The sequence below is a fragment of the Canis lupus genome, chromosome 33, assembly GCF_011100685.1.
Source record: "Canis lupus familiaris isolate Mischka breed German Shepherd chromosome 33, alternate assembly UU_Cfam_GSD_1.0, whole genome shotgun sequence".
In the NCBI taxonomy this organism is placed as follows: Eukaryota; Metazoa; Chordata; class Mammalia; order Carnivora; family Canidae; genus Canis; species Canis lupus.
Window position 1 is genome coordinate 1,334,072 of NC_049254.1, and position 19,584 is coordinate 1,353,655.

At 43.4% G+C, this 19,584-nt stretch overlaps 1 protein-coding gene across 1 annotated transcript in view; it reads left to right on the plus strand.

Moving 5' to 3' along the window:
* The window catches only part of EPHA3 (EPH receptor A3), a 97,149-nt gene that overhangs the window by 49,253 nt on the left and 28,312 nt on the right, over positions 1–19,584 (plus strand). The window contains exons 11-13 of the mRNA XM_038583245.1: positions 1,509–1,658; positions 3,191–3,384; positions 15,029–15,184. Of these exons, the coding sequence (XP_038439173.1) occupies positions 1,509–1,658; positions 3,191–3,384; positions 15,029–15,184 (500 nt within the window). The remainder of the gene's footprint in view (positions 1–1,508; positions 1,659–3,190; positions 3,385–15,028; positions 15,185–19,584) is intronic.

The window sequence follows — 19,584 nt, forward strand, 5'->3', positions numbered from 1 at the left end:
CCGAGCTGCAGGAAGTGGGCCTCCCAAAGCCGATCCCGCAGGCCACCCCGCGGCCTCCCGGGAGAGCGCCCCGGCCCGTGCTGCACCCCGAGCCTGCGCCCCGCAGGTGGAGGGGATGGGGGTGCGCGGAGCGGTGACCCCGAGCCTGCCCCCCGCAGGTGGAGGGGATGGGGGCGCGGGGAGCGGTGACCCCGAGCCTGCCTCCCGCAGGTAGAGGGGATGGGGGTGCGCGGAGCGGTGACCCCGAGCCTGTGCCCCTGCAGGTGGAGGGGATGGGGGTGCGCGGAGCGGTGACCCCGAGCCTGCCCCCCGCAGGTGGAGGGGATGGGGGTGCGCGGAGCGGTGACCCCGAGCCTGCGCCCCTGCAGGTGGAGGGGATGGGGGTGCGCGGAGCGGTGACCCCGAGCCTGCGCCCCTGCAGGTGGAGGGGATGGGGATGCGCGGAGCGGTGACCCCGAGCCTGCCCCCCGCAGGTGGAGGGAAGGGGGCGCGAGGAGCGAGGACCCGGCGGTACCGCAGCTGAACGTGTGACGCCCCACCTGACTCGCCCACCGGGCCAGGTGTGGGCAGCTAAGGACCAGGCGCTTCTCTGGCCTTCCATGATTCAGAACAGCTAATGCCATCCCCGTTTGCCGGAGATTTTGCCACCACGCGGGCTTGCGTGTTATTTATGTTTGTGTCCCGGGAGTGACTAGCCTAATACTTCCCATATGGTTGCTACTCGACACACTTTTATTAAATGTATTTATTAAACCGAGAGCAAGTTCCCTGGGAGCTCTACCTTTATATCTCTCATAACTCAGAGAAGCAATATTCTCCTCCAGACTGTAAGTCCTGGGAATGTAGTTAATGGACCTGTTGAGGCCGCATGGTGCCTAGTAGCATGGAAGGGACTTCAGGGGTTAGTGATGCGGTGAAGCCCTGGTATGCCAACCTACGTGATTGACTATGTATTGAGCAGAGCTTTTTAGGGGTATGACCTTTGAATTTACTTAGCTAACAAACACCAATGAGAACTTAGGTGTCAAGGACTGCTATAAGGGTTTGGTTTTTGGTTTTGGGGTTTTTTTTTTTTTTTTTTTTTTTTTTTTTTGGTATAAGCTCTTTACAAATATTAACTGGCCTTTTGAACTAACATGGCTTGGCCAAGCATAAATCTATGTCAGATGGATAAATGTTGACTCAGGATACCTCGTTCAATCCCACTACACCCTGTAGCACATCTACTTTGGTAGATGAGTAATTAACATGACGTAGTTGATATAAACCAGCAGTGTCTAAACAATTGTAAAATGTTGTCCCTTCATCAGATTGATTGGAAGCAAACCCTCAGTGCATGCTATGCCGCTTACTGTGGTTGGTATTAAATAAAATAATCAAGGCATTTCAGCCTAAACCCATATCCCATTTCAGAAGAGAAGTAGCCTGACACATGCAGCGAAGATTCCGTACGACCATGTATGTGTTCCGTGCATTGATCATATGTGTACGTGATTTTATGTTTAAAGGGAGGGAAGATCCCAATCCGGTGGACATCCCCAGAAGCTATTGCTTACCGCAAGTTCACGTCAGCCAGCGACGTGTGGAGCTACGGGATTGTTCTCTGGGAGGTGATGTCCTATGGAGAGAGGCCGTACTGGGAGATGTCCAATCAGGATGTAAGTATTTGTCGTCCGTGAATTATGGGTTCAGATTAAGAGATCAAGCTGTGCAAGGAAGTGGAGCATAATGAAACCAGGTGGCTCCCGGTTTGTGACACTGAAATAGAATACTTAGAAGAAATGCAACAGTTGCCAAGTCTTACAAGGATATTAACTGAGTTGCTCTTACGGCTTTACGTGTTTCCCTTAAGCAGGGGTTTGGAAATGAGAGAAAATGAAGATGTTTGTAGCAAGAATGTAGTGAAATACGTGACTGAAAAGATAGCCCATAGATATGGGAGACTGTTTGAAGTATTTTGACGGCAAAGTTGTCTCTGTGTGACATTAATAAGCCACATGCCTGCCACCCTTTGTGGATTTCTATGCGTGCATCGAGGCTGACGTTTTGTTTACTGAAACGTAGTATTTCCCAAAGTCAGACAGAGCAACCAGTCTCTAGTATGTTGTTTGTCTTAATGTATTAAACTTGTACGAGAATTTAGTCACACGAAGTGAAGTGTCTGGATGGAAAAATAATTCTAATTTTCTATTGTAAGTGTGATATGATTTCTGAAAAGGATTTTTGTTTTTATGAGTCATGTTTTACAAATGCTCAGCAAAAGGATACTATTGACATGGGACCAGCACTCGGGAGACTTCCATGTGTGCTCAGCCAGAGGCCTTGAGCATGGTCTCAGAGACCCGCAAGGTGGAACGCTGAGATGCTCTCAGTCGTTTGCTGCTCATTACATGTAAAGCTGCACTTACTGCACCGGCATCTAAAACCTTTCTGTGCTTGTCCAGTCAAGCTATATTTATAACAGTGCTGGGAAAATCAGACTCACATCTCCACGTCTCTGTGTTCCAAATTTTCTCTGTATCGGAGGATCTCAAAGTGTGGTCTCTGGACCAGTAGCTTCAGCAGAGCCTGGGAGTTAGCAGTAATACAAAATCTCAGGCCTCCCTCCAGGCTTAGGCGATCAGAGGAGAGCGATCTCTATATTACGTCCTGCAGGTTATTTGGCTGCACAGTAAGCTTGAAAATCACTGTTTTATGTGATTGAAAAGTACACGTGAACTAATAGTCACTTCCCGGTTCAGCACGTAGGATTCTTACCCAAGGAAGTTCCTATGGTTTGGAAGGTGCCCTCGGAATGAAAGAGAGCTAAAATCCACAGACTAACTTTTTCTGCATTCACTCATATATGAACAGTATTCCACACAAATCTGTATTACCAAATAATCATATCTTTGTAACTCACTGCATTTTCTATATGGTAGACTGTGTCCTCTGATTCTTAGGTGAAAAGGAGCTTTACCAATGCTTCTTTCCTAAATCCACTTCCCCTCTCTCTCTCGACCTTCTTTGCACAACATTTCTGGGCGGCATGAACAATCTCACTTACCTGATAAGCCGTCATCCTTTTAAGTAACTGAAAATGAGATTTTTCCACTTAACTTTCCAATATTCACAGTTTAAGTATCGTCCTTCCCGTGGACAATAACGGGAGCCTCGGTCCCTAAGCTCCGGGATACTGCTTCTCGCACAGGTCATCAAAGCTGTGGATGAAGGCTATCGGCTGCCCCCGCCCATGGACTGCCCGGCTGCGCTCTACCAGCTGATGCTGGACTGCTGGCAGAAGGACAGAAACAACAGACCCAAGTTTGAGCAGATTGTCAGCATTCTGGACAAGCTCATCCGGAACCCAGGCAGCCTGAAGATCATCACCAGCGCGGCCGCCAGGTGACACTTAGATTCCGCATTCTGCACTCACTCTGAAACCCATGTATTTTCTATGCCCCGTGTGCTGATTTACTTTTTTTTCCTCCCACTTCCCTAACTGCATTCTATGGAACTTCTATTCCTGACAACTGGAGAAAACTGTCTTTCTTTTCTTCCTTAAAACACACACACACACACACACACACACACACACACACAAACACAAACACAAAAACAAAGCCTTTCAAGAGAAATCCTTATGTGGTTTAGTTGTGATTTGCAGATATTGTTAACTCCCAGGGTGACTGAGGGTCTACATTCAGGGTGGTGTTTGCGGGAGGAGGAGGAGCCCTGGACACGAAGCTTCCTTTCACTCCCTACTATTTAAACAGAAAAAAATTTAAGGGGAAAAACAAAAAAGAAATGTCCTGGAGCGGTGGTGAATTCAGGTGAATTCCCAATTCATTTGTTATTTGGAATAAAGCTTCACAACTGACAGGGCTCCTGGAGCACTGCGCCCCAGGGGTGCAGGTCCTCCCACCGGAACTGAGCAAGTGTGGGCTGAGCCCACGGCTGGTCACAGCGAGGGGGGCCTGATGCCCCCGGGAGCTAGCAGGGGGCGCTAGCAGGGGCCAACAGGAGCACTTGGCCTGGGACACATGACCCAGGCTTTGCACCGTGTATTTTCTTAAGATTTTATTTATTCATGAGAGACACAGAAGCAGAGCCCAGGCAGAGGGAGAAGCAGGCCCCCTGCGGGGAGCCCGACGCAGGGCTCGATCCCGGGACCCTGGGGTCACGCCCTGGGCCCAAGGCAGGCGCTCAACCGCTGGGCCATCCAGGAGTCCATATATTTTTGATACTTGAATAAATTCTGTATATTTTGTCACAAAACTTGTAATTTTAGGGAAATATTTTTTTCCAAGAGGTGCTGTAGATCTTAATTCACTTAAACATGAAAGTCTTGGGAATTGTGTTGACGTGTTTACTTACTGCCATTAAAACACGCAGCGGGGTGGATTGCGTCAAATACGGATTCATTAGCGACCAGCTCAAGTTGCCCAAGAAAATATATTCCTTCCCCTTTAGTAGATGTGCTTTCCCGCTTGAACGACGACGGCTTCGTCCATCGTCATGACCCACGGAGCTCGTCCCCTTCCCGCCTACTTTCCCAGTGGTGCCCCGGCCACGCACGCCATCGAGGCACTGGCCTGCACATGGGGTTCCAGGGGTGCCCATAGCCTGCACCCACCCATCCTGCCTTGGCTCCTACTGATAGGAGAGGACGAGGGGCCGTGCCCTCCGCGGGCGGAGAAGACCACCCCCCCCCCCCCGCCCCCTCCCCGCCCTCCCTCTCCTGCCCCCTCCCTCTCCTGCCCCCCTCCCCCTCCTTCCCTCTCCTGCCCCCTCCTCCTCCCTCCCTCTCCTGCGCCCTCCCTCTCCTACCCCCCTCCTTCTCCCTCCCTCTCCTGCCTCCCTCCCCCTCCCTCCCTCTCCTGCCCCCTTCCCCCTCCGTCTCCTGGCCCCTCTCTGCCCGCCCCCTCCCGCTGGCCCTGTAAAGACTTGGGGCTTTTTCTTTTTCTTTTTTTTTTTTTTTTGATATGCATGAGGCCCCATTAAGGCGCTGAAAGCAGGGAAGTGACAGGATTCGAGTAACGCACCTGCTGGGGGGCGAGGGGCGAGCGGAGGGCACCTTGGGGCGATCGGGCGATGCCCCCGGACTCGCGGCCCTGGAGCACTCAGAGGCGAGCACAGGGGCCCGGGCTGGTCCCCTGGTCGGATCCCGGGGCGTGCCCCCTCCCTCTCCTCCAGCACCTTGTGGTAGCTGGGCCCCGCACGTCATTGAGGGTGCACAGCATCCTGTTCGCCCGGTGCCAGCGCGACACCACCTGGCCTTGGGTGGCCACCGCCCAGCTGGTACGTGAGCCCGTGTCTGTGAAGCACAAGCACGTATGTTTTCCAAAATAATACATGTCCACTTCAATAGATACACAATTTAAAAAACATTCTAGTTTTTTTTTTTCTATTCATTATATAGATTTCGCAGACATCAGCCGTGATACTAAAAGCTTAAAATTTTCCCCTGTGCAAAATTTCACATTTCTCTTCCTGTCAGCTCAACTCCAGAAACGTCCCCCCTAAGCAGCTCGCAGACCCACCCGGCCGGAGCTTGTGAGCGGCCCCCATGATCCAAGGTTCCAAAGGAGCCACCAGGTCAGCGTGCTGAATCTCGCCTGCGACGCCCGTTAGCAGGAGTCACATTATCGTGTCATTCCCAGGGCGATGGTGTTCTCAGAGTCCAGGCGAGTCCAGTTGGCTCTAGGGCGGGATCTATCCCACACGGGGCCACGGACACCTTCCACCGTGCATCACCGCACTTCTCCACCTTCATTGGAGTCCCGATCCATGATCCCTGACAGGCATCTCTCGGGGCGGCTGGGGCTTGCGAGGCTTCTGTGTTTCTGCCCAGCTCCCAGGTGATGCCAACGCCGCCACTGGCCCAGGACCACAAATCTACAAATGGAGGAGGCAAGAATTAAAGAAGCTCTTCTCTCGTTTCCTACAGTTAGCCAAACTGGGGAAGTGGTGTTTTCCCTTTCTCTACTGATGGCTGCACAATACTTTGACGTCTTATAGGGCCCACACTAACGTGTTTAGAAGATTTCACGCTGGTAAATTCTGGAACAAAATCATCAAGGGAAAAAGCCAACACAGCAACTTCTGAAATTTTGGTGTCAGAGCTCTGGACACGCACTGCCCTTGCTCCCAGTTTCCACCTCTGCCAAGCGCCCATCCTTCTGCATCTCCAGCTGACACTTGGCTGGATCTCATTCTTCTCCAAATCGATTGCATCTTTCTCTGCAGCATAAAATAAACTTTATTTACATTTTTCCAAAAAAAAAAAAAAAAAAAAAGCGTGGCCTGGTGGCATCACCACTGGAGGTGGGACGGTCTCTACGCACCTGGTCAGGGTGGGCCAGCCCAAAACCCACGCAGATGTCACGGGAGGTGGTGAGAAGACGGCGGAGTTACATTAAATTTCATGTTGTCTTCTGATAATTGATTTATTTTCCTAAAAGCAGAGTAATTGGAGGAGACCTGCTGCATTGGAAGTTTAGCCGAAGGTCACCATGAAGCCCGGGTGCGTAGGTAGCAGCCACCTGGCGCCAGGCACCACGCTAGGCCTCATGGTGATTAGCTGCACGGGGATGACATTGCTGTGGCAGATAAGGCCGCACCCGGCGAGGGAAACGTGGTGCAGAGGAGCAAGACGCACGAAAACTTAGGATATTTCCAAAATGTATTGCATCGTACAATTCTGCTGGAATATAGGATAAGAGCAAAACAGGCGAGTGTGAGGAGGGAACCGGATAGATTGAATGGATGATGGGTGACCTAACGGCGTCCCTAGAAATCTGGACTCTGTCCACGAGGAAAAGAGGAACCTTGGAAGGTCCTTAGGGCCCCGCGGGGTCGGGCCCCCTGGGGTCTTGGCTAGTTCCCCGGCGCCCAGGCCTGAGGACGCTGCAGGGGGAGACGGTCCTAGGGAGGAGCTGGGGTGCCTTCGCTGGTCCCCGCAGGACCTCCTCCAGCCAGAGAGAGGAGGAGGGAATTCGGGCCAGAGACGAGGTCTCGGGGCGCGGCCCGACGGTTGGGGGGGGTGAGACACGGGGCACATCAGAGCGAGCAAGAGCGAGAGAGAGCTGGAGAGAGCGGGAGAGAGCGGGAGAGAGCGGGAGAGAGCGGGAGAGAGCGGGAGAGAGGGAGCGCGAGCGCCGGCGGGGGCAGCAGCAGGCCGAGGGCGCAGCGCGGTCTCGCAGGGAGGCTGCTGGTTTTCTGGAATCCTGATTCCCGCGGCAGCCCCCCCCCCCGCCCCCCGCCCCCCGGACCAGGGCAGGTGGCCTGTGAGCAGAGGCCGGGGCTCCCGGGGACAGGCCGTGCATCCTTCCCCCGGAGCTTCTCCCGCCGCCCGCAGCCCGGCCTCGGGGCCCCAGCGCGTCGGCCCTTGCGCCCCGCCAGAGGCCGGGACGGGCCCGGGGTGGGGAGGGGGCTCCGGAGCGCCCCCGGCGGCAGGGGCCAGAAGCACTGCGCCCTCCGCCTCCGCGGGCCGCGCTCCCGGGCTTCTCCAGGGCCCGAAGCAGGGAGCTGTTATGAGGAGCTGCTGAAGGGGGTGCGGGCCCCAAGGGGAAAGAGCCATTTCTCTAAGCAAGGACAACGACCCCGGGGTTTTAGATATTTATTTATTCATGAGAGACGCACAGAGAGGCAGAGACACAGGCAGAGGGAGAGGCAGGCTCCCTGCGGGGAGCCCATGCAGGACTTGAACCCAGGACCCTGGGGGCCATGCTCAACTGCCGAGCCACCCAGGCATCCCTTAAAGAAGTTCTTGATAGAAAATACTTCCATAAAAACAAATAGAAAGTGGTCTTATAATGATAAATTTTCTATTACTTCCTAACACATAATTTGGTTATACCGATAAAAGTAAAAAACAAAATTCAGGGATGCCCGGGTGGCTCAGCGGTTGTGTGTCTGCCTTTAGCTAGCCCAGGGTGTGATCCTGGAGTTCCAGGATCAAGTCCTGCGTTGGGCTCCCTGCATGGAGCCTGCTTCTCCCTCTGCCTGTGTCTCTGCCTCTCTCTCTCTCTCTCTCTCTCTCTGTGTCTCTCATGAATAGATGATAAATAAAATCTTTAAAAAAATTTTTTTTTCATTTTTAGCCTGGGTGGCACATCCTGCTTGGAATTCTCTCTCCCCTCCTCCCTCTCCAGCCCCCCAAAAATTTAAAAATTCATTTTTTATTTTTTATTTTTATTTTTATTTTTTTTAATTCATTTTTTAAAAGAGACTATTTTGAAGGATTAATTTTGTATTATTTAAATTAATTTATGATACATATTTTTCGTAGTATATACATATTCAGTTAGCTTTATATTACATATAAAATATAGCTCCTGGATTTAAATAAATTAAGTTATTTTTATGAATGTAGCTAAATTAAAAATAAAGAAGATGAACAATAGAGAAAAATGAGAAATAAATTCATTCATTTCTATTCAGCAGTAACATGCCCTTTTTAATTTTTGGATATTTATGTAAAATTAAATAAAGCAATTATTTTTTCTTTAAATTTACATAATTTTCATACTCCAGGCAGTAGGATTCTTCAATAATATTGTAATTTATGGGATACAAATTTTTGGCATAAAGTATTAAATATTACATTCATGTGTTTAGAATGAGGTTCTAAAGTGAAGCACCCAAATTCACAGCTTAAGGTCTTAAACAATATATTGGATTGTAATTTGTTTTTTTAATTTTTTTGTTTTTTTAAAGATTAATTATTTGTTTTAGAGAAAACTTGTGAGTGAGGAGCAGTGGCAGAGGGCGAGGGAGAAAATCTCAGGCAGCCTCTCTCCCTCCTCCCGAGCATGGAGTCCAAACACGGTTATTTAATCTCTCGTGACCCTGACCTGAGCCGAAATCAAGAGCTAGATGCTTAAGTGACTGAGCCACCCGGGCGCCCCTTTAATTGTAATTTAGAATGAGGTTCTGCAGATCCAATCATACTTAGTTAATTTATTGAAATAATTTAAAATATATTGTTCCATTTCATTGATCACTAATTTTGAAGGGATTTAATTTTTATTAACTTGCAGGATAAACAGGAGCAGACATAGGCAATGCTAGTGATTGTTCCCTGTTAATGGCACTAAATTAAGTGTAATAAGTAAACAAAGTGTAAATAAAATGCTTCTGATTTCTAAGAAAACATAATATAATTCTTTTTGAGAATAACTTTTTGGCAAATACTGCATCCTTTATGAGAAGTCTAACAACAACAACAACAAAATGTTTGTCAATGTGACTTTGACCCCAATTCTGAAACTGACAGGCTGATTTTCCTCACTGATTAAATAGGATGCAGAACCTTTTAGAGGGAGGCAAGTATGCCAGACACCCAGACGATTTTTTTTTTAATCTTAAAAGTCAAAGTAGGTAATTTTGCCACTGGGAAGAATTAAAGCAGAGGTAATAGCTATAACTGCTAAGATTCTTATCCGTAAGGCCTAGAGATAACTAAAATAAACATGACGACTTTACTTCTCCCTAATGTGTCATGTACCAACTACTCTCCTGCTGGGAACTCTGTATACTCAAAATTATTTTTAGTTACTGATGACAAATTAAATTTGCTTAATCTTACCTGGAATTTTTAATGTTAATGATAAAAAGATCAAGATTGTGATAAATCCACATTTAAAAAATTGGTGAATACAAAAATCTCCCCATTGAAATATGGTGAGAAGATACTACTTCAAATAAAAAAAATTAACAGTAAATCCTAAAAGACATTGAAAAATTAGGTTACTAGTTTCAGACAATAATATACAGTTAATATTCTGCCTTTAAGAAACTATTCTTGAGTAAATATATTCCCTGACACTATTCAGAACAGATAATGATAGTGGTAGAGGGTACATCCCTAATGTTCCTGATATTTGCTTCTAAACTCAGTTGGGACCTACTTACTTACGCAGGCAATGTGTATTATTCGTGAAAATGAAAGCCTTTTGCGTACCGAAAGGAGTCTTTTTATGTCATAAAAGGGTAACTTAACGTTCAACCCTAGTGATTCAGAATTTTGATGCAATATTGAAATAGCATCCTCCCAAGAAGACACGCTTGGGACTGGCAGTTGTTTATTGACGTTGGGTCCCCAATATCAGGTGCTAATTGGTGTGAAGCCATGTGCAGGTAAAATAGGAGTTGATGAGAAGAAAGTATGTGCCTACCTCTTTAATGCAGCAGTCTGAAAATCCATACAAGAATAATTCACAAACCTAAATACAGGGAGGGAGGGAGAAGGGGGAGGAAAGTTATTTTTTTGCTTCCCCTGAGCAAACATGCAATTTCCATGATTTCTTTTTAATGACCGCGCTCTGTGGCCAGTAGGTACTGATTTATGAAAAGCTGTAAAAGTTCAGGTGGAACTCGGCAGGACATCGTTTACAGCTGCGTGGATTGAAACCTATCTAATTTGTCTAGTAAAAGTGTGAGCTCACGGTGCACATCACCCCACCTATAAATTTCCCCTTCAGACCCAAGTCTGGGGCTGGGTCTAAAAAAAACAGTCAAGGCCTGCAGCTGCGCAAAGCCTGCATTCCCTCGGTGCGCGTGAAGAGACATCACAGGCTCTTCACAGTGAGAGACAAATTCCTATCCATTGATAAACTCTCCAGATGTCCTCTCCGAGGAGGAAAGGAACCAATTTTTATTTGAATTCCCCAGAGAAGTCTTGGAAGTAGAAAAATGATACTTTGCAGGGCTGGTTATCCTGAGGTCACTGGCATGAAAATTAGGCCATTCTTTGTCTTCCTTGTACTTTGATCCAAGTAATAAACAGAAAAACTCAGTTGGGGTCACTCTAATCCCTAATCTGCACGTCCTGTTCTATCTCAGTTTGTTTATACTAATTTTCTCTAAACTCTTGTTGAGTCTGGCTATAGTGTTGAGTTTAAAAATACAAGCCAGTTTGAACTCAGAAGAAAAAGTTCTGCATTTTGCTATTAGGCACAGTTCATAAATATTCTGAATAAATGTCCTGGGGTTTGATTCTTCATACCCACAAACCCATAAATAAAGGAGAATTGCTGTTCATAGGACCAAGAGTCGACAAGAGTCGACGTTAGATTCTATGCTCAGCTACTGTAGACATCCAGGCGGTGGGGTGTGTGTCTGTGCACACCCTGCGTGTCACATATGCCGGTTGATGGTTCATACTTCATAGTCTTCTAGTACGATTTAATTTTTCTTATAAAATTTTCTTACACCTGATTTAATGGGATGCCAATCAATCATGTTTACTAATTCAGTGACCGATCGGAAGGGTCCAATGGTCTATGGAATGCTGGCTACTGATAAAAGCTATTTCACCCATGAGGGCCATGCTAAAACAACCCATGAATATCGTGTAAAATTTGGAATCTGGCTCGTATATCTGTATCTGTAAGTCCTCAAATTTCTGGGAGAAAAAAAAAACTAAACCAAGAAAATTTCAATTATGAAAATAAACCTTTTTGCAGATGAGTAATTTGAAGAGTCATAGAAAATTACACTTATGCTCCAGAAGAGAATTTTAGGTAGTTTTCTAGGTATTCCTTGAAGGAAAGAAAAATCAATGATTTTTAAAATAATACCTAATTTTTGTTTCCTTTTTCCTTTTTTTAAGATAACCTCTGAGCATTAGTTAAAACTAAATCATAATATAAAATGTAAATTATAAACTCTATAATTTTAATTTTTAACTTATAAGTCAAATAATTGAGGTAGAGAAAATTGAAGTAGTTTAGTCTAATGGAAAGAAGGTTGAAAAATTATCCATTTTCAGCTGTCCTCCTCTTGACAAATGATTATGAATGAGAGGGAGGGAACCAGCTCTTGATCTATTTTTTCCAAAGAGGATAAAAATATAGACAGAACCAAACTGTCATGTTGCCAATTTTTTCTTCAACTCAGTATTAAATTTTCCTTAACATTTCCATTTTATCAAATAAATGTAATGTATCCCCATCAAAATCCAGATGGGTAGTCAATTTAAATTCTCTCCTGTGTCTACAACAGCAGCATGCAGGGCTGGGACATGACAAAATTGTTCACATTTAAGAAAATTAGCCTTACACTTCATACATGTGTCCTATGTATCAGGGAGTGAGTTGGAGAAATATTATCAATAGTAATAGAAATCTCCCAATTAAAAATTCCTTTTAAATGTGAGTGGAGTTGGCGTATTTGTAGATTTGCTTCACAGAAAGATTTTTCTCCTGAGAAGATGAACTTTACCACATTTCCTAGATGATGATCAATGGTTCATATTCATAGATAAAACACCATGCAGTTCCTTTTGTTGTTATTTCATGCTATTTCTAAAAATATTATTGAATGTGTACTTTAGAGAGCTGAATTTGTTTCTACAATAAGGATAAATGCATGTTAGCATATCCTTCATTTATTTTGATGTCTTCTGACAATCCTAAATGTTGAATTTAAGCACTTCAAAAAATAGATTTCATTTAGGCAAAGTATTAATTTTTAATATATAATAAAATATGAAATTTAGTTAACAAATCCTAACATTGGGGATTTTTTAAATAATAATTTTAAAAAGTTTTAAAAGCTCAGTGCTGATTAACTGCAGTATCACAAAACATCAAAGATTCTTAATGACCACTCTCAAAAGGTAAAAATCTCAATGTACTTTCTCAACTACAAGTTAAAGATTAGGTTATGACATACACAGTCTTAATGTTAATAATATACTTTCCTGCAGTAATGAAAACAAACTACAGAAGTCAGAATAGCATATCCACTTGCAAGCATTTGTTATAGAGTCATTGTGAACTTGTAAAACTTTTTGGCTATTCTAATGGGGCCCCAATTATATCTACTTTATGAGTTTGTTTCCCTATTAGGCTCATAAGATCATATATGACCAAACTTCTAGTTTTCTAGTTGCTCAATAAGATAATTAACAGCATCACCACATTCCTAACATTTTTTATACACTGGGATTTATTGTTACTTTCTTTTTGAGGTTTTAAAAACTTCAACCGCTTGACTAGATATGTTACCTAATGTCAGACTAACAAATAGCTGATAGCATATTGCGTGTCCACACATCTCTGAGTGTCACGTGCATATGTGACCTCTTTTAAACCTCATTTAATCTTCAGTTGTGTGAACTCTATTGGGACCATCATTCCCGTTTTACAGATGAGGAAACAGACAAAATAAAAATCACTGGGGGTGCCTGGGTGGCTCAGTCAGTTAGGCAACAGACTCTTGATTTCGGCTTAGTCATGAGATTGATCTCTGTGTTGGGCTCTCAGACTCCCACTGGACATGAGTCTGCTTGAAATTCCCTCTCTCCCTTGCCCCCTGCCCCTCCCCTGCTTGTGCACACATGTACTCTCTCTGTCTCTCTAAATAAATAAGTCTTAAAAAAAAAAAAAAAAGGGAAATCACTGAGGGTGACATAGATAGTATGTGCTATACCCAGGATTCAACCCAAGCCTCCTGGTCCCAGTACCTGTGCACTAGGTCACTGCACTTCATGGAATATAAAAATCAAAGAGGCTACCTCATGGAACCAAAAATAACTTTAGAGAAAACATGGGGAAAGCAATGTGAACAAAGTTGTACCCAAGTGGTAGAGCACAGTGGCCAAGAGTGTGGGCTTTGGGATAAAATAACTTGTGTCTAGATCCCAGCTCTGGCTCTTTTGCCTGAGGAAACTCAGATCTGTGGCTTAGTCTCTCTTAGCTTCAGTTTTTACATCTATTACAGGTACATAGTATCATTACCTGTTGCAGAATCAACACCGTTCGTGTGGGTGTAAAATGCTTAGTATGGAGCCCAGGACAGTAGAATGCTCATAAACATTCCATGTCATCATCATTACCATTGTTGTTAATACCCATCTCAATACAGAGGCCTTCATAACTACTTCGGCTCCAGCTCCTTTCCTTAACAGAAGAAAATGAAGAGGACAATTTTCTATCTGGTAACTGCACTGGTCCCAGTCTTATGAGTCAGAGGACAATTATGCACGTCACACAGAGCTGGAAAAAAATACCTGAAGGTCATTTTACCAATCTGCTGCTGCTTCTGGCTCTCCCAGGATGAAAACATGGTCTTCTCTGCTTCTTTTATGTCTCTGCTGTTCCTTTGACTCACCAGATCTTGTGGTTGGTCATAGATCAATGGTCAGACCTGCAGTTATATAAAACAATTCTAGAAATTTCCCTTAATAATGATTGTATTGTGCAAATCAAACCACAGTCACAATGTCTATTATCTACTTATATCTCTCTCTCTCTTTCATCGTTCTCTATCTTGAGCTCCATTTGGTGTTGTCATATATGTGAGACTCATTTTTTGTTACCTATTTTTTTCTATTCCTTTGGTGATCTTTATTCTGAACGACATATGTGACATTATTTACATCTGTGCTGACTTTATGTCCTGCTTTACATATAATCTAGGTTGTTCAAGTGTTTCTTAAACAGCAACCTGTGCAATGTCTACAAATGAACTTCCAGGCAGCAGAGTATTCCATGTGTCACATCTGCCCTAACTGTATCCTGAATTACCACTATCTTTGCTAATAAAGAAATTAAATTATTGGGACTCTTGGGTGGCTCAGTAGTTGAGTGTTTGCGTTCAGCCCAGGGTGTGACCCTGGGGTCCTAGGATCGAGTCCCACATCAGGCTCCCTGCATGTAACCTGCTTCTCCCTCTGCCTGTGTATCTGCCTCTCTCTCTCTGTGTCACTTGTGAATAAATAAATAAAATATTTTTTAAAGCAAAAATTAAATTATAGAAGTAGGTATGGATATGTTTATGCATTCCACTGGCAAAGTTCCATTGCTTTACAAAGCAGTCATGAGTGGAGAAGGGAAGCACTGAGACAAGATGATCCCATGGCAGTCTTGCCAGCTGCCAGCTTGCGCAGACAAAGCCTCCATGGCAGATAAATTCCACAGAGAAACAGGAACACCGCATGAAGTCTGGAAGTTCCTGCTGATATTGGTGTCAAATTTTGACACACAGCAACTCTGCTGAGTCTTGATCTCTCTCCCTTTGGTGTTTTCTTTTCCCACAGGCCATCGAACCTTCTTCTGGACCAAAGCAGCGTCGACATCACTACCTTCCGCACAACGGGTGACTGGCTCAATGGTGTCCGGACAGCACAGTGCAAGGAAATCTTCACTGGCGTGGAGTACAGTTCTTGTGACACCATAGCCAAGATTTCCACAGAGTAAGAGAAAGGTTTCTTTTAAGACTGTGCGATTCTAAAACTTCTAGTGGACATATGTGTTTTGGATAAATAAGTCACAAATGTTAGCTGAACCTCGGAGGGTCTTACTGCCTTCTGTAACCACCACGCTGGGCTCTGGGTCTGTCAACGACGCCTTCTAGATTCATGCGTGTTGATGTGTCTTCCTCCCTCCCCGCACTCTCGCAATAGGTGTAGTCATTGAACGATGACCTTTTCCAGTTTGGCCAACAGGCACATACCCATTCCCAGCCCCAGTGACCCTAGTTCTTAATTTAAGACACAAGTAAATACAGCATGATGATGAAGCATTCTTGCATTTGTGATTTTCTCTTATTTATAACAAAGCCTAACCTCTATGGAAGTGGAAAATTAGGAGCCAAGTGGATAAGCTGGTATACAGGGAAACACTCTAAGGTCTAGAAGTAGTTTTCACATCTAGTAAATAATAATACGTCGTCATCTACTATTGTCTACCCTGTGAAGGGATATCATGTTAGAAAATGAAGTTATAAATATGTTTAAGATACACAATGTTATTGTTTTCCTTAAAAGGCTTACTTACTATAGTCAGATTGGAATGACAGGATATGCATATTCAGTATGCATTAATTAGTGTTAATTTATGGTTTTATGTGTTAAAGTCAATAATAATTCAGTATAACATGCTGTATTTCTTAGGGATTTTTTTTTAAAAGGCATCCTTTGATAGAACACATGGGCTAAAGGAAAAGGACATTTATAAGGAATCAAGAGAATCTAGTATATAATCAATAAAATTCATACTCATTCACAGGGTATGGTTATTTGGAACTGGAAAATGAAGAAAATGAAGAGCTGGAAGCCATATTCTCCATCTCTCTGTGAATGAAACCCAATTTACTTTACTTCCTAATACAACTACATTTTCTTTTTCTTTTCTTTTCCTTTCTTTTCTTTTCTTTTTTTTTTTTTTTTTTTTTTTTTTTTGGTCCAGTGACTTTTGTTTTGTTTTGTTTTGTTTGCATTTCCATGCATGTGGCTATAAACTGTTTCCTTAGACCCAGGTCGTATAACCTTGGTGTGTCACTCAACTGACCAGGGTCCAATTCTCTTTTTCCTAAGTTCCCAGAAGAGAAGTTCTGATGGGCTAGTCCTACTTGTAGTTTGGCTCCTCCAAAATCATATACCATGTGCCCTGATCTCATTTCTATTCGAAAGAGGTGGGATGAAATAGATGAATGTGGCTGTAGGGACCCATTTCTGAGGGGAAGCTAGAGGACTGTTCCAAGGAAAGAGGTTTTGTGCCAGGCATCTACACTAAAGTTATCGACAGTTTTGTAGCTTGCAGGGTCTGTTTGGAGTCTACGGTCACTTCGTGTCAGAGCCTTCTACCTTGACCTTTGTTTCATTTTTTGTTTGTTTGTTTCATTAAATAAACCCTGTAGTGCCCTCAAGTTTCTTAAAGTTTTATCCTTCCCATCCAATATCTTAATATTTAAATGTTGAATATTTATAAAGACTTTCTCTGTCACCCCCGCAGTCATTTAAACCAATCTGTTGCTCTCCAAGTCACTGTGGAGAGCAACAGATTAGATGTCAAAAAGGAGTGTACCGTATAATTAGTAGACATACAAGTGCCTAAGAAAATAGGTAAAGTTTATCACTGATGATATAGCATTCCAATCAGAAACACAAAAATTCACAAAAAGATCTTTAGGGAAGGGTATGTTCCTATTGAAGAGAAGAATTTATTCTTAGAAAATAAACCCCCTCCAGTCTATTTGACACGTGTAGGCAATTTCTGTATGAGGTGTAATGTAATGTTTCTTGAATAGATTTCTGACCCAGTCAATAATACTATTTGAGTTTCTGTGGTAGTTATTTTGATCCAACACAGTCTCAGGCTATACTAATGTATTTAAATATTTTTATAAATTCTTATTTTAGTAATGTAAACAATTAGGGTTATGCTATACAAGACACCTACTTCAGAGCACAGAAGCATAGCAAAGAGTAAGCACAAAGTTCAACGTTCTGCAGCATTGCCAGGTTTTCAAAGGCAAAGGTATACAAATGTTTATTCTCAATCAAATATCAACACTCAGAGCTTTTAGATAATGAAAAACCCATACTGAAGGGGATTAGCAGAACACTGTTAATATGATTAAATGCTAGCTCAGTTTAAATGTAGTCAGATGTTAGAAGCTGTGAATGTGGTAAGAAAGTTATTTGCTTAAAATGATGAAGTGGCGGCATTTGTTTTACTTCCAAGTCAGGGGTGTGATCGCCTCAAGAGCACATTGTTGGATGGTGAGCTCTTTTTGGTTGGTGAAAATATTTTCACTCAATTATTATTATTTAAACAACCTGTGAATGTACAGTAAAGTTGAAAGCTGACTTTTCCTGGGAGACTCAGCTCTTTCAGATTTGTCCTTCGCACTAAACCAGATGGTTGCATGTCTCTGTATTTCAGTCCCCACAATGTTCTTTCTCCTCAACTCAGGGACAATGTAGATGTTAATTATCTATCGATCTAAATCTCCTTGAAAAAAAAATTGTTTGTTTCGTGGGTATCTGCAATATGGTGTACATCATGCTCCTGATTTATATAACAGAAATGAGAATTTATAAAAAATATGTGATGAGAGAAGAAATCTAATGAGGCAACCTTTTTATCTTAAAAGCTATAAAACATTTACCTTGATTATTTCGCCCCATCTTTTGCAGTCTTGGGCTTTTTTGTTTAAACTTGATTCCTTTCGATTCCATTTTCTTGTGCCATCCAGATTCAATTCAGAAATGATTCTCTTGACCAAATAACTCTAGAGTTTTTATTGAAATAAGACAGAAAACCTAAAAAAAGATATTGAATTTCTTTTTTTTTTTTCTGCTACCCAGACTTTCAAGTTACAGGAAAAGATCAGTAGAGCTTCATATCTAAGGAAATGTCTATTTCAAAATGTTAGTGTAGGGACTTCATTTACACACAAACCAATAGCATTATGTAATTTTCAAATGAAATCCTGAAAATGTGTGGTTTTGATCAGTCCAAAAAGCGTATGTTTCAAAATATTATTCATAGCCTACGATGGATTTAGAGAGGTTAATGTGAAAAGGGAAGAGAGAATGAGAAAGGGCAAGAGTACTTATAGAAACTGGAGAGGGATCCCCGGGTGGCGCAGCGGTTTAGCGCCTGCCTTCGGCCCAGGGCGCGATCCTGGAGATCTGGGATGGAATCCCACGTCGGGCTCCCGGTGCATGGAGCCTGCTTCTCCCTCTGCCTGTGTCTCTGCCTCTCTCTCTCTCTCTCTCTCTCACTGTGTGCCTATCATAAATAAAAAAAAAAAAAAGAAAGAAAAAAAAAGAAACTGGAAAGAGAATTGAGCATGTGGAATGAATCTTGGGTGGATTAATTGCTCCAGGTCATTATCCTGCACCCTTGGATGCCATTCTCACAGTGTCATCACCTGTCCTTTGCCTTTGAAGGGCCAGCCAGATAGCTTATTAACCTCTGGTCTTAATCTTGAGCTGCTCTTTAGGCTTGAACTTTTCCACTGCTCTTCTGAATCGGATAGTCAAAATGAGATAAGCATGTGGAAATGTTATTTAGACTACAGGAGCTGATGTTTACAACTATCTTGGACTTGGCAGCCTGGTGGGTAAGAGACGTTTTGGCAGGGGTAGGGAGGATAGAGGGAGCATAAAATTCTAAGCTAAGGTATAACCTAATGAGATAATTACTTTATCTTATCTCATATTATCCTTTGCATTAAATATATACAAAATTAGGTATCTGTCTGCTTATGTTGGGTTCCAGGCACAGAATCTTTAACAGTTTTATGCACAAGATTTCTTGAGGAGTGCGTTTAGGATATACATCTTTAAAAAAAAAAAAGTGATGGGGAGGAAAAGTGGTGACAGAGGCAGAGGTGGGGTATTAGGCAGAAGGAGAAGACTTGGTCCTTCCTGTCAGAACAAGTCCTGGAGCTGGGCTGGTCCTTCAGAGTTGTCCCAAACCCATCTGTGAACTCTCATCCTACTTTTTTCTAGTCAGTGGGGTGTGGGTATTTCAGTTCCATTGAGAGGATTAGGCCAAACATCATCGCATGTATTACTCTTACTATGCTTAAATTTCTCAAAGAGCTTGGAAATTTATTTTATTAACTTAGAAGATTTTTCCCCCTGCTTTCCAAGATTGTCATTTTGTTTTTTTAAGTTTTCTAAGAAGGAGAAAAGGAAGACAGAAGAAATTGGCAAATCATGAAAAGTATAGCATAGAATTGGAATAAAGATGAGAGAAGAAATAAAAAAAAAAGACTGAGGATTTATTGATTTGTACAAATATATTTATATCTGCTCCATTTTCTAGCTCTAAATTCCTCTAGTTTAGAGATAAGTGG